Raw genomic sequence first — 13,040 nt, 5'->3', positions numbered from 1 at the left:
GACCAGGGCTTCTCCTTTTACAAAGAAAACCTTTTTTTCCTTCTAAATGTCAATCTGCCAATTTACCTTTAAGCACAACAGACAAACTGATTTTTTCCTTCTCAATCACTCTGGTTAAAAATTACAGTTATGAAGGTCAAGTTAGTCCTGAACGGCATCTGCATAATATGGTTACATCCAATTGGTTTGTCCCTAATCCAGCCCTCATTTTCATCTTAATTCCTTGTAATTAGTGGCATATCTATCTTCCTAGCACATTGCCAGCTGGGGTTTTCTCCATTTCAGACAGAGTGTGGATCCTTATAACCTTTTTAGAAAATCAGTTCCTCCTGAAATGTCTCCATATGAAGACAGTAATCAGCATAGAAAATGCCTTTCACTCCCACTGCCAGGTGAGTGTGTCCTGACTCATAAATGCTCCTGAAAGCCAATTTTGTACCTGGAACAAGATAATCTGAACAACTCTGGCTCACGTGGGAAATATACCTTCTCATGGTGGCTTCAAGAGTTTTATTTAAAGGAATAGTAAGATAAAGGCAAATCGTCAGCATTTTTTTCACTTTCCAGTATGTTCAGACTGAATTATAAGTAGCTTATTAGAATAGAAATTTGTCTTACTCCCTTTTTCTAGTCTGTTCTTTGTTCTGACTAGAGAAGAAACATGAAAAATGTAAACAACCATAGGATTATTATCCACTTTGTTGGAATGGAGCATAAGAAATAGCAAGTTTTACATACAACTGTAATAAGCACCCCACTTTCCTTCCTGTGAGGGGGAGGAAAAAAAAAACAAAGAAAAGAAATTTGAACAACAAAAAAATTAAAATAGATAAGCTATTAAATCTTACCTTGCCAGCCTGGCTTGCACACTGGTTTGACATTAACTCGTACTAAGACATCTTCTGTTGCATGTTTTTGCCCACAGTCAAAAGCTGTTACCATTATCTCGTACTGGTGCTGTTTATCATAGCTGAGTTTCTCGGTGTTCCTGATGTTACCTATAGATTTAATGCAAGAAAACATTCAGAGATTCATTCTTGGCTAAGCATACACAGACTGTAACATTTGGGTCCTGGTTAATCAAGTCCTTTGTGACTTTAAACTCTCTGAAGCACATGGGACATCCACAGGCAGGACAGTTAAGAGGAATAGGAAGTATTTTCTTTCAATCAGTCAGAAAAATAAAGAAGTTCTTAGGTAAATATAAGGTGCTGGGTATATAATGTGGGCATGAATATATTAGAAAACATGTGCTCAATAACACTTTCTAAAGTAAGACAGTAAGACTAATTAGCAGTCACATCTTGAAATGTAAAGTATGAGTAAGTGCACCCTCCTCTTCCACATTGTCACAGAATACATTGCTTTAACATGTCAGCCACATTCCTGAGATCCACTGCTGAGCATCTGCCCAGCCTAAGGATCTTCCTGTTTTTCCAAAATATATTACCCTTCGGATGAGAGACATTTTTAGCCCTTTAACTCCTTTCCCTGGGTTTTAAAAATAGAAAGAGCCCCAGAATCACTGTCTGCATTAGTGTTAGCAGTATTTGATACAAGAGCACAGTTATCACATGAAAATAAAACTCAGACACAACAGAGATTATCTGCTGAACCTGACACACATATAAAGGTAACAAATTACCTGTTTCAGGAACAAAGACATTGGAACTTTCAGAAAGCAAGGGAAAGATCTTAGAGTAGTTCCTGCAGCACTGGAAGAATACTGTGCAGAGTGTATGCTTTTGCTGTTAACAAGTTCAGCATTTTAATTCTGTCCATTTGCACTGAAATTTACTTCTTATACAAGCTGAAACTTCAGCCTGTTTAATATGTTTCACACTTTTGCTCAGGGTTGTTTGTTACATCACCTCTTTGAGGATTTTTGTTCTAGAATTCAAGAAACGAACTTACACTGGATCAGTGCTACACATAATAACTGCTTACAAGCAAGGATCAGCAAAATCAAGTTGTTTGGGCAAAATTTGAAATGGGAGCCCTCAAATCCTGGAATTTAGTCAAATACAGTGAACTGATTCCCACAGGTGCTGGTCAAAGTATCTGTTGTTAGGCATGCAACATTAGGCATTGTTTGCAGGTTTGGGGTTTATTTTCTTTTTTTTTTTCTTTTCCTTCAAATGAATGAAAGACAGGAGAAAGCAAATAAATGCAACTGCTTTAAAAAAGTCTTTCACTAAACCTCTATTAGTTTGACAAGACTATTAACAGGTGTCTCTGTCACTGATGCACACTCCTTATCTTGTCAGAGCCCACCACTTTTCTTTCTACTACTACTACATTAAAGCCAACTTTATTAGTTTAATTGAAACTGTCATACCAGGCCTGAAGGAAGGCTTCTTTTGCATTTATCATCATATTCAGGTTCAAAATCTGTAGTCTAAACAAACCCTTAGTTACATCTGCAGTTAAAATCAGGCCCAATACCCCATTTGCTGTTGGCTTTGAGTCTCCCTCCCTTTCAGAGCAAGCACAGAAGAGGACAAGCCCTCTTATTACTTTTATGTCTCAAGTGGAGAAACAGAAGACCTGCTGAAGGCTAATATGGAAACAGTTCTGTGTCCTACAGCTTCTGTGGTTCTGTCTCTGGGGTACACTTCATCTCACCAGGCATGTTTAGTTCTGCCATGTAGACTCCTCTTCCCTCCACAAAAGCAACTGCAATAACAATACCAACCACCTCATTGTTCTTGAATTAGCAATTGGCAAAACAATTTAATCTACCTGTTTTACGATCTTGAGTTGCGTGATTAGTAGCTGCCTAAGAGCATTTAATGAAAAGCTGCCACTATGTATACTTAATTACTGATTTGATATCTGCTCAGTTGTTCTTTCTGCATAATATTATTTCTTACACGAATCTTTATATTTCTCTATTTGCTTCTCTTTGGTATTATTTTAGTCCATAATCAGCAAAGAGAATTCTCAATAAACCCAAATTGCCTGAACCTACATGAGCAGACTGCTAGAACTTGTGTGGCACATTAACTGTCCTATAAGATTTATAAATCGTTACAACATATTTACATTTCACTAAATCTCTCCTCCAAGATTTGTATTCCATTGTGGTCTTTTAAGATTTGGACTACAAAGATCTTCCCTATTATGTGTTATTCTGGAAGGTCATTTGGATGTCTTGCAGATGTTACCCAATAGTTTATTGATTTCCTAATAATTTTTTTGTTACCTCTGATCTTTTATGATTGTTTGGTTTTTAACAATTTAATCAGTATGATTAAAAAGTAGACACAGAAGGGAAGCACTATAAATACAGACTAATTAAGGTTTTAGAGCCGATAGTCTGAAAGTTTCTATTTACATGTCACCCAGAGACAAACAGGGAATTTAATGTTAAAAAGAGAAAAATGTAATGGGAGAAGTAAGTATATTTCTACACAGTTCAAAATTAGGCCATAAAATATTCTTTTTTTCCACTCTTCCTAAATATCTGCCTTTTCCTGGAAATACCCAGAGGTATAACAGATTAAAAATCCAAAAACCAGATAAATGACTACAAGAATAAAACAAATCCTGCCTGAGGATACAGACATTTACAGCTCTGCTTCTTCAAGGCCAGTTTTGGGGATAGGTTGATACAGACATCCCTCTTTTATGGCTGTCTTTCACCTTACTTTGGAGCAGTCACAAGAATGGGGAAAGATTTGGCTCATTTACTATGGCAATTCCCCCTTAAATTCCACACTTACTTCCTGTGTGCATAAAAAGTATAAAACTGAATCTCCTAACTCTTACAAGAGCTGAGGGATAGTGTTACACGAGTGGTCTGACTCGAGCCTGCTCACAGCATTGGCAGGTCAACATTTCCACGGGCCAAGAGCCACCAGGAGCTCTATTTGACCATAAACCCACTGAAGGATTAGAATTTCCTCTTGTCAAAGAGGTTAATTTTTCAATGAAATTGGAAAGAGTCTGTGGTTTAATAGAAAAATTAATAGCAGATGCTTAGCTTTAAAGTTTCACTACTTTTCTGGCCACATGAAGTTTACACAGCTCCTATCACAGGTCTCAGTGCTGTAAAGGATGACCTTGTGAGGTCCAGTTCACCTCTGTTCTCTAAGATATGTAACCTGATAGAACCTTTACTGACTGGACAGATAAGCCAAGTATCTCATCCTCACACTGAACAGTCTGAACACATATTTGAGAAGTGCTTCCCAGTGGTGGGTGGCAAATAATAGTTATCCCCATTTTAAAGATGACAGTAGGTCAGAGTTGTGGCAGAATTTGTATCTATACCTGAGTTCTCTGATCATCTGACCATGATCCCTGATAAAAAAATGCACAAGATGCATAGAAATGTTGTTACCTGGCATTACAACAGACCTGAATTGTGGTTTAATTTTTCTGTCACCTGAAAAAAGCCTACACAAAATTGAGAGAATAACTGACATGATGATCGGGACTCTCTGCCAAGAAGAAAACTACACCAATCTGCATGCAATAGTACTTTAAAACATATTATAACTTGTACCTTTAGGCCCAGTTCTTTGCATAGCAAAGCATAAATTTGTCCTCTGCCTTTACATGATTGTATTTTATGCCTAAGAGCTCATTACCCTCCAAGTTAGGCTCATCATATACAAGAGTCAATTTTATTAGTGCTATGGTTTCATAACACAATGTAATTTTATTCACAAGGAAATCACATACCAAGGGCCAGAGTTGCCAAATGCAAATGGGAAGCTTTATATTATGTGCCTTTCGATGCCTAACTTACGAAGGCTTAGGATGTATAATATAAATTTTCAAGACAATGAAATGCTCCATGTGTGGAAGTAGATACAAAAAATAAGTTCTGTCTAAAAAGACAATGATCTGCCAAAATAAAAAGAGCTGATGGAATAGCATGTTCATCTTTCTACAGACCTGTGTTTTTGGTTCATTTCATATGTTGGTGGTGAAAAAATCCACCATTTGGGACAGACAATGGCATATTTTCCTCACCACCACCCACCACACCCACCTCACCCCTTCTTTTTGAGCCCCCTGCAATATTTAGGTTTGATTGTAGGCATCTGGTTATACTCTTGCTGGGCAATGAAATTCCACACTTACATTACTAAAAAGCAGAAAAAATTATAACCTGCAGAAGACACAAGAACCCAGATTTGTAGTTCACAATGGGTAAAAAAAACTATTAACAAGAATCCTAATTAGAACAGTATTAGCAGGCAGCCCCAGGCATTTCATACACCTATTTTAGCCATCCCGTAGGGGGAAAAAATGGGCACACTGCCAAAGAATTTGCACCAGAGAAAGTTTATATCAGTTGCCACAGAGAGACATTCTCAGCAGTGAAATGTGTTGGAACTAAGCAATGTATTTCTGTCACAAAATAAAAGTGTAACCATCTATTCTAACTCTGTCTCTAATCCCAGTAGGTTTAAGCAATTACCATTATCTTAAAAATTTGCAAATTAGACTGCAATTACTGTTGGTTGTGGCAGCACTGTTCTTTTAGTGAACAAATAGATCAAAAAATATTAATTGAATTCATGGCCAAGAAACTGCAAGTATTACAACCTTACACCAATTATTCACTGTAAGCTTTAAAGTCATGTTTAAATCAATGATTTTCTCATTGCCTTTGCTGAAAAGCAGGTCCCAGGCACGAGGACAAAGATGTAACCAAGGATTCCTGACATTTCACATGCTTTTGATCATGCCTCTGACTGTAAAAAACCCATGATCACTCCTGAGGCAGCTGCACTGTGTGATAGGAGCTGAAAAAGCACAAGCAGTAGAAATACTTACTCTGTATCTTGCTAATTTTAGTGTATTATTTATCCATGATATATGTCACAAACCTGGTATGAAATTATGAAACTTGTGTAAGTACCCAGCCCCACAGGAGGCCCCACAGGAGGCAAATCCCACAGAGCTCTGGAAAAACAATAGTTTCAAACAGAAACATGGAGAACTTCCTTATATGACAAAATGGGAAATCTCACAGGTAGAAAAAAGTCCACAGAGAGGAAAAGCTTCTAGGGAATTGCTCATTTCCAAATGCCCCCTTCCTGTAAAAAATCCTTTGTGCAATTCTCTGGCAAAAGATTACTGTGCCAGATGACCTCATTTACTCAAACACAAACATACTCATCATGATTATACCTCCTATATCGTATACTTGCCTCTCAGTGTATAATAACATTTTCCCCAATGTCATTACAATTTATTGATGCCAACAGGTTATTACCTTGTGATGCTCAGCTGCTCATTGTGCAAGAACTGCACAAATAGAGATGAATAATTTTTGAACAGGGTAAAGAGCTTTTATAAAAAATCCCAACATTAAAATGTCTGCTCAGAGAAAACAGGAGCTCCATGCATGCTTTCAATTTCCAATTTGGCCAAAAATCAGATTTAACTTCCAAACAGTGCTCTTTTCTTACATACAACATGGATTAAAGGCTTCTGCTAGGGAAGATAAATCAGAGCACTGGTAGGTATGCACACAGGGTGCTTGTTCCCAGGAAACTATTTTGTGTTGTCTGAAGCAAGTGGAGAATGGGAGGGAAGATGTTCCACACACTTTTTATGGAACCCAGCCACCACTCCCAAACACAGTGTCATGTTCTGTGCTGCTCCCTGGTGAGAAGTTGGCTGGGGAAAGGAGGAAGCTGACGTAGAGGGCCATCAAGCTCAAAAACTGCTGCATGTGGAAAACTTTATATGGTTTATTATTTTCTATATAATACTACATATATTAGAAAAACAACTAAAACCAAAACCCACGAAAAATGGTACTAATTCTGCAAAGCACATTTTCTTCCATACTGCAGAATAATGGACCTGCTTCAGGAAGCCCCACAAATGGGCACATCTGTGGACCCACAACCCTAAAATTTTAACAATCAATAAATGCATCTCAAATATTGTCAACTCTATATTCAGGGTCTGCTCCAGAAAGCTCAGAGGAATGGGGCTAGCTAGAATCCAGTGAATAAAGCCTGTCAGGTAGGACTACATGCTGCATTAGGAAATGCCAGCACTTGGATGAGAAACTAGATCTGAGACAATTAAGAGGATGGACTGAGTGACAGAGGAACGTACTGCTCATCTAAAACAGGTGGTTTAATTTCCACAGCAAATTTCTGCGCTGTTTTCTGCCCAAATCTTACCTAAAAGGGCTGGAATTTCCCAGAGTAACAATTCCTTCATTCTCAGTGATGAGTAGAGGATTACTCTCCTGAGTTAACACTCAGGCCAGGTTCCCAGGTAGTATCAACAGGCAATTATACCATCTACAGAAATTGTTGCTCTCTGTCCCAGAACTAAGGACTGTTCACTCTCCACACTCACCATTCCTGTCGATGGCAAAGGGAACATCTGTCGTGACAATCTCATAGTTGCAGATCTGGCTGTACTGGGGAGAACAGTCCTCGTCTATGGCCTCCACCTGCAGGATGCTGTCATAGATCTTCCCCTCTGTCACAGTGGCCTTGTACACGCTCTCCTTGAATGCTGGTGAAAACTCATTGACATCCTTTACCTGGATGTGGACTACTGCCCTAGAATAAGTAAATAAGGCATCAAAGAGAAAAATTATTTTATCGTGGCATCTCACTAACAGTTTCTTTTGAAAACACTTGAAAAGACTAACAAAACATATCTAGAAAACTCTGTAAGTACCTATTTAAATGAGATATTACTGAATTTCTATGTTTAATTTACCCAATTTGGTATCTTAATGTGGCACTAAGTAAAAGTCTATTGCCACTACTTGTAGGGAGAGGACTTCATGGTGCTCTCTATTAAAATCACTCTGTCTCTTAAAATGAAGTCAATGATACCATTACAGTGTAAAATGAGCAAAGAGAGAGGAAGGAAATTACAGTAGTCTTGCATATTTACTGCCTAAAAATGGCCAGTTTATGAACATTTTTCCTATTAAATAAGGCTTCTTCTGCTGATTATAATTATCTAATCCTTTAATTAGTTACAACACTGTACATGTAACCCATTGAGGTCTTTAGTATTTAATGAGTAAACTCTAAAGGCCTTGCTTTGAAAAAATTTGCTCTCTAGTTTGATAGGCAGAGTAACAGAGGGACTGAGAAATGAAAGGACTTTCGAGATCAGTGGCAGAGCCATTAGTGTAGCTAATGTGGGGTGTAGCTTAGTGTGGGGTTTACTGTAAAAAACATTACAAGAAAGGGTAACAAAGTCTGGTGTTGATGGGCCACATTTCAGTTAGTTGAGATTAGACCCAAATTTTCCACAAGTGGAATGTACCAGCTTGTTACTGACATGAGAGAGGGAAACATGATAAAACTTAATACTATGAAGTAAAACCTGTTTCTGTGATTTGGTAGTTATTTGATATTGCAGGCTTCCTTCTAAATGCGTATTCTTTTTAAATATCCTGAAAAACTTCAGCATCCATTATAGACCTAATTAAATTTTTAATTATCATGTGTCCTGGATCAGGAAAAGGAAGAATGATTACTATAAATCATTTACTTAAATGGCTCTCAGCAAAATGAACAATTTGTACAGCACTTATACATCTACATGTAAGTTAAATTCATCTTTAATGACAAATGGTCTGGAGATTAGTTCCATGAATGAAAAGGGAAAAAGAAGGCCCTGTACCACTTAAGCTTATGCAGACAACTGGCTCCAGAACAAAAAGTACCACCTACTGACCTTCAATACACCTCTCTTTCAGAGGATTTTAGTTCCTCTGAGACTTGCTGTCCAAAAGCTGAGGTCAGAAACACACTGTCCAAATGCAAACCCTGCTGCGGCTCAGAGACATACATATACTAAAAGAAGAGGGTCATTTATCTGTTTTTACCTTTTGAAGTGAGATGAACAGAGAGAAAACCTATTCAAAATTCGTAATTATCAGTTAAAAGCCAGTTTCTTGTCCTGGATGATCTGTTTAGTCAATGTATTTAACATGAAAGCAAGAATGGAAAAAAACCTGAGATGCATTTCTCCACTTGAACAGGAATTCTATTAAAAGCTTTAACTGGAACCATTGTAGAACGGGTCAAACTGCAGCAAGCAAAAAAGAAAAACATTTTCTAAAAGGAACAAGGAATGAAAAAAATGGATGGATATTGCAACAATATTTCATCTTTGTTATATTTGCTTTCTACCTGACAACAACATGAAAAGGAGCCCTTCAATATACTACAGAGCAAACGTATGCCTAAGCAAAAAAAAAAAAATTTCTCCTCATTTTCACCCACTTGTGAGATTTCTTCCAGTTGGTTCCACTTGGTCCTGATCCACAGTCATAGGCCTGGATGATGAATGTGTATTCCTTCTGCAGCTCACAGTCAATAGGACTCTTTGCTCGAAGACGACCTTCTCCAGATGTCTTGTTCAGCACAACAGCTTCAAAGGGCATTTCTTGTCCATGGATCTTAAAAGCACATATTTCACCTGGGAGGAATAGCATAAAACAATCATAACTGGGGGGGGTCTAAGTCTTATGTGCTGGGGTGACACTTGAGAAGTTCAGTTGTATTTCACATGCTGCTATAGATGGGGAAAATACAGACTCAGACATCGGTTTATATGTCCAAAGGGTTCATTAACCATGTGCTTGTACAGCGTGATGTGGAAAGTGCAGCTCTGGCACTCCCCTCTTCCTCTGTCATTACTAAATGGTTTCCTAAAGTCCTAGAGACCATTCCACATGGTACTAACAGCAATGCCAAGCTACATTATTTTTGAGCTAAATTAAGAGACTGTATTTAGTTAAATAAAACAGGAAAAAGAAAATAAGATAATGTTTTAGAGGTAGCCTTTTTTTAACTGTTGGCACGCCTTCTTTGAGCCACTTGAGCTGGCAGGTGGTAGCAGATGTTCAGATTCTTGCAGTTTAGTTTCCCAACAGTGAAAAAACTAATGGTGCAGAACATGGGCACATTCAAAATATATCTCGCTCTATTTACAGATATACATCATCTTTGGAACAGAAGTAGCTGAAGGAACACAGACGAGTGTCCCTTTTGGACATCTCAGTCACCCACCCACATTCACATGCTCATACATGAATGCCTTCTTGGCAGCAACTCACTCTGCCTCCAAACTGCCTCCTAATATAATGGATCCATAGCTTCTCTCAGAGGAATACTATATAACAAAAGAGATGATACTGCAAAGAGTAAAAAAAATTGATTTGGACGCAAAAGACAACATAAAGAATCTTGTGAGAATATGAGCCTGGAAGGGGAAAAAAGACCCAGTTTCTGGTGATCCTTTTTTTATCCTTCATACTGATAGGAAGGATATGCACACCGAGTTCATTTTTAACCACTCCAGAATTCAACTTTAAAAATGAAATATTTATACAAAGACCAATGTGACTTAAATATTTTTATGACACATTAAACACATGCTCTTTTATGAGCAAGTCAGGCTCGGGACATGCATTATAGATTCAAAGCTGTCTCCCACTCACATAATCCTTTTCCATTTATTTCCAATTTACAGTTGCAGCCTTCTAGAAATCTCCTTGCCAATCATATCTAAGTCAACTGCCAAATTCTAAATTAACTCCGAATCTATGACCTCTAATTCAGGCCTGGCTCCTCTTTCTCTATTTCTATTATAATATATTGTTTATTTTTGTAGAAGAGAGTAGACAGTGACTTTATAATAAGGTGCTGGAGTTCATAATTCCTATTATGTGTGATAAAGAAAAATGGTAAAGGTGTGTGTGAAGGGAGGGTGGGGATTAGGTACATTTAGAGTATAAACACAGGCTTTTTAGGCTATTCCCTCAACTGCCATCACATAGGTTTCCCCTTATTATAACAGGAGTTGAAGCTTGCTCAGTCATACACTGACGTTTAAGCAGACGAATCCCATGCTTTCCAGTTGCAATCAATCCTGTGAATGTCTTTACAGGACCAGAACACAGTTGTTTTAGCAATTATGAGATAAAGTACATTAAGTATTTTCTTGGATATTTGCTTGTTCCAACCCCTCACTCAAGGGGCATGAAAGAGCCACGTGGTTTCCCAGGACAGACAAAGATGTGCTCTTTTCCAGGCTCTCTCTTGTTTACCCTCAATGAGCCCAAATATTTGGGCCACAGAAGAAGGAATGGATCTTACCCTGAGAATCAGACTATGAAAAAGACTAATACTTTGCTTATCCACAAAAGCAGGCTCCAAAATGTTTATGAACTGTGCACAGGAAACAAAGCATATGATTAAGAGAGGGCTGAAGTGAAGCAATTTGTTCAGCTTTAATTGTGGGCACTGATCACGGAGTTTAAATCTCAGTGTTGTCACACACATCTTCGAAAAAATTATCCAAGTTTCTTTGTAACTTCAAAATGAAACATCCATCTAAAATGATGTTGGGGATTTCAGATTTATTTTAATTGAATACAAAAAATACCAGTGTAAATGCAGGAAGGCTAATGGAAAATACTATTTTTTATGTTCTATAAAACTGGCCTTTGTAGTTTCTTAATAAGCTTTTCCTCAGATGCACAATTCACCAAGAGAAATCCTAACTTCAGTGTTTTGTGTTTATTATTTTATCGATTCACTGTTTGATTGCAAACAATACAGCATTTGCAGACATCCAAGCTACTGTTCTTAAAAAACAGAAATAGCTCAGGGCAGAAAAAAGTTCTCTCAGTCCTAATCTGAACATTTATCATTTTTTCCTCTCCAAATACAGAGGCCTGATGCAAAGCAATCATAGAAGCAGCACACGTTCCAATTAGTTCTCAGCAAATATTTTAGAAGTCTTTATATCCTGCTCCTATTCTAGACACTCCAGCTTTATATAAAACTCTAATGTTATCTTTATATCCCCACTTGCCAAATATAAAATAACGACAGCTGCCTGGATATGGTGAGATATTTGTAAACACACTACGAAAAGCCCACATACATTTCCAGAATGTGGCTACAGCAACCTATTAATATGAAAACAATTGTAAATGTTTTTAAAAACTAGGTAATTTTTTTTTCAAAAGAAGGATTCTGCTGCTGTTTCCAAAGAAATTAGTTAACTGTTGAAAAATGAAAATGTATAGATTCATAATGCCTTTTAAAAGGTGTCTTAATGACTATATTGCAAATGGAAATGATAACAGAGTTTTAACAAAGCAGAAAATTAAATGAGGTCCACCTTTATACTGCAAGACACACACATTGACAGATATATAGAACTACTACTACTACTAGGCATTACAAATAGTGTCTTTAAAATATAACAGGTACTATTTCTCATTGTTAATGGTTTTATTTCAACCCAGCTGAGCTAACCCCAGACCTATACAATGCCAATGGGAATTGTGCCAAGCTTATCTTATTTAATGGGTTCTCAGGTAAGTGTGGTTGTATAACTCACTGGAGGAAAAGGACACAGGGTTTCTCATTCAGACTCACCACTTAAGTTCCAGTACAACTACAGTCAGGACTTTGGCACCACCTTCCTTTCTTCTCCTTTGCAAGGCTGGAATAATTAGAGTGCAAACTGGGACACTGTTTTTCTCACAACAGACAACACAGAAAAATAATGCACTTTAATCTTCATTTCACTTGAATGGGTTTGGGAACAGGTCGATATAGAATTTTGTGATCATAAAAAAAGTGGTGGCAGTGAGTTGCTAAAAAAAGGATAAGTTGATGATACCACATAAAGGTAGAAGCACATAAAGGTAGAGGCACATTCATGAAGTCCTATAGCAATTGTGTCCAGGGTACAAGGACTCCTTTCTCCCATGGACAGGATGTATATCCTGTGGGTTTCCAGTTGCTTCCCATAAAATCTTCTGGGTGCAAGGTTGAACTCTGCTGAGAGTTGTTTCATTTTAATATGTTTTAACTAAATTCTGGACATGTTTTTTCTTCAAATCATTCAGACTAAAATTAGCCATAAGAATCTATTAATTTTGAAGTCTACATTGTTTTAGGTCGGAAGCCTTGGTAGAGATCCACATGTTACTACTGCAGGGACAATAATTATATCATTTCCTCTGTATAAATTATAATAGCCTGAAAAAACCTACTGACAGT

At 37.5% G+C, this 13,040-nt stretch overlaps 1 protein-coding gene across 1 annotated transcript in view; it reads right to left on the bottom strand.

Moving 5' to 3' along the window:
* CLSTN2 (calsyntenin 2) overlaps nucleotides 1-13,040 on the bottom strand; it is a 257,372-nt gene that overhangs the window by 69,137 nt on the left and 175,195 nt on the right. The window contains exons 3-5 of the mRNA XM_027729314.2: nucleotides 9,240-9,435; nucleotides 7,342-7,550; nucleotides 849-998 (exon numbers count right to left, since the gene is read on the bottom strand). Coding sequence (XP_027585115.2) covers nucleotides 849-998; nucleotides 7,342-7,550; nucleotides 9,240-9,435 — 555 coding nt within the window. The remainder of the gene's footprint in view (nucleotides 1-848; nucleotides 999-7,341; nucleotides 7,551-9,239; nucleotides 9,436-13,040) is intronic.

Source organism: Pipra filicauda, unplaced genomic scaffold (genome assembly GCF_003945595.2).
Source record: "Pipra filicauda isolate LSUMZ 115617 unplaced genomic scaffold, ASM394559v2 scaffold146_size1912638_pilon, whole genome shotgun sequence".
Classification (NCBI taxonomy): Eukaryota; Metazoa; Chordata; class Aves; order Passeriformes; family Pipridae; genus Pipra; species Pipra filicauda.
The sequence above is the reverse complement of the archived record's forward strand: the minus strand, read 5'-3'. Positions and strand labels throughout refer to the sequence as shown.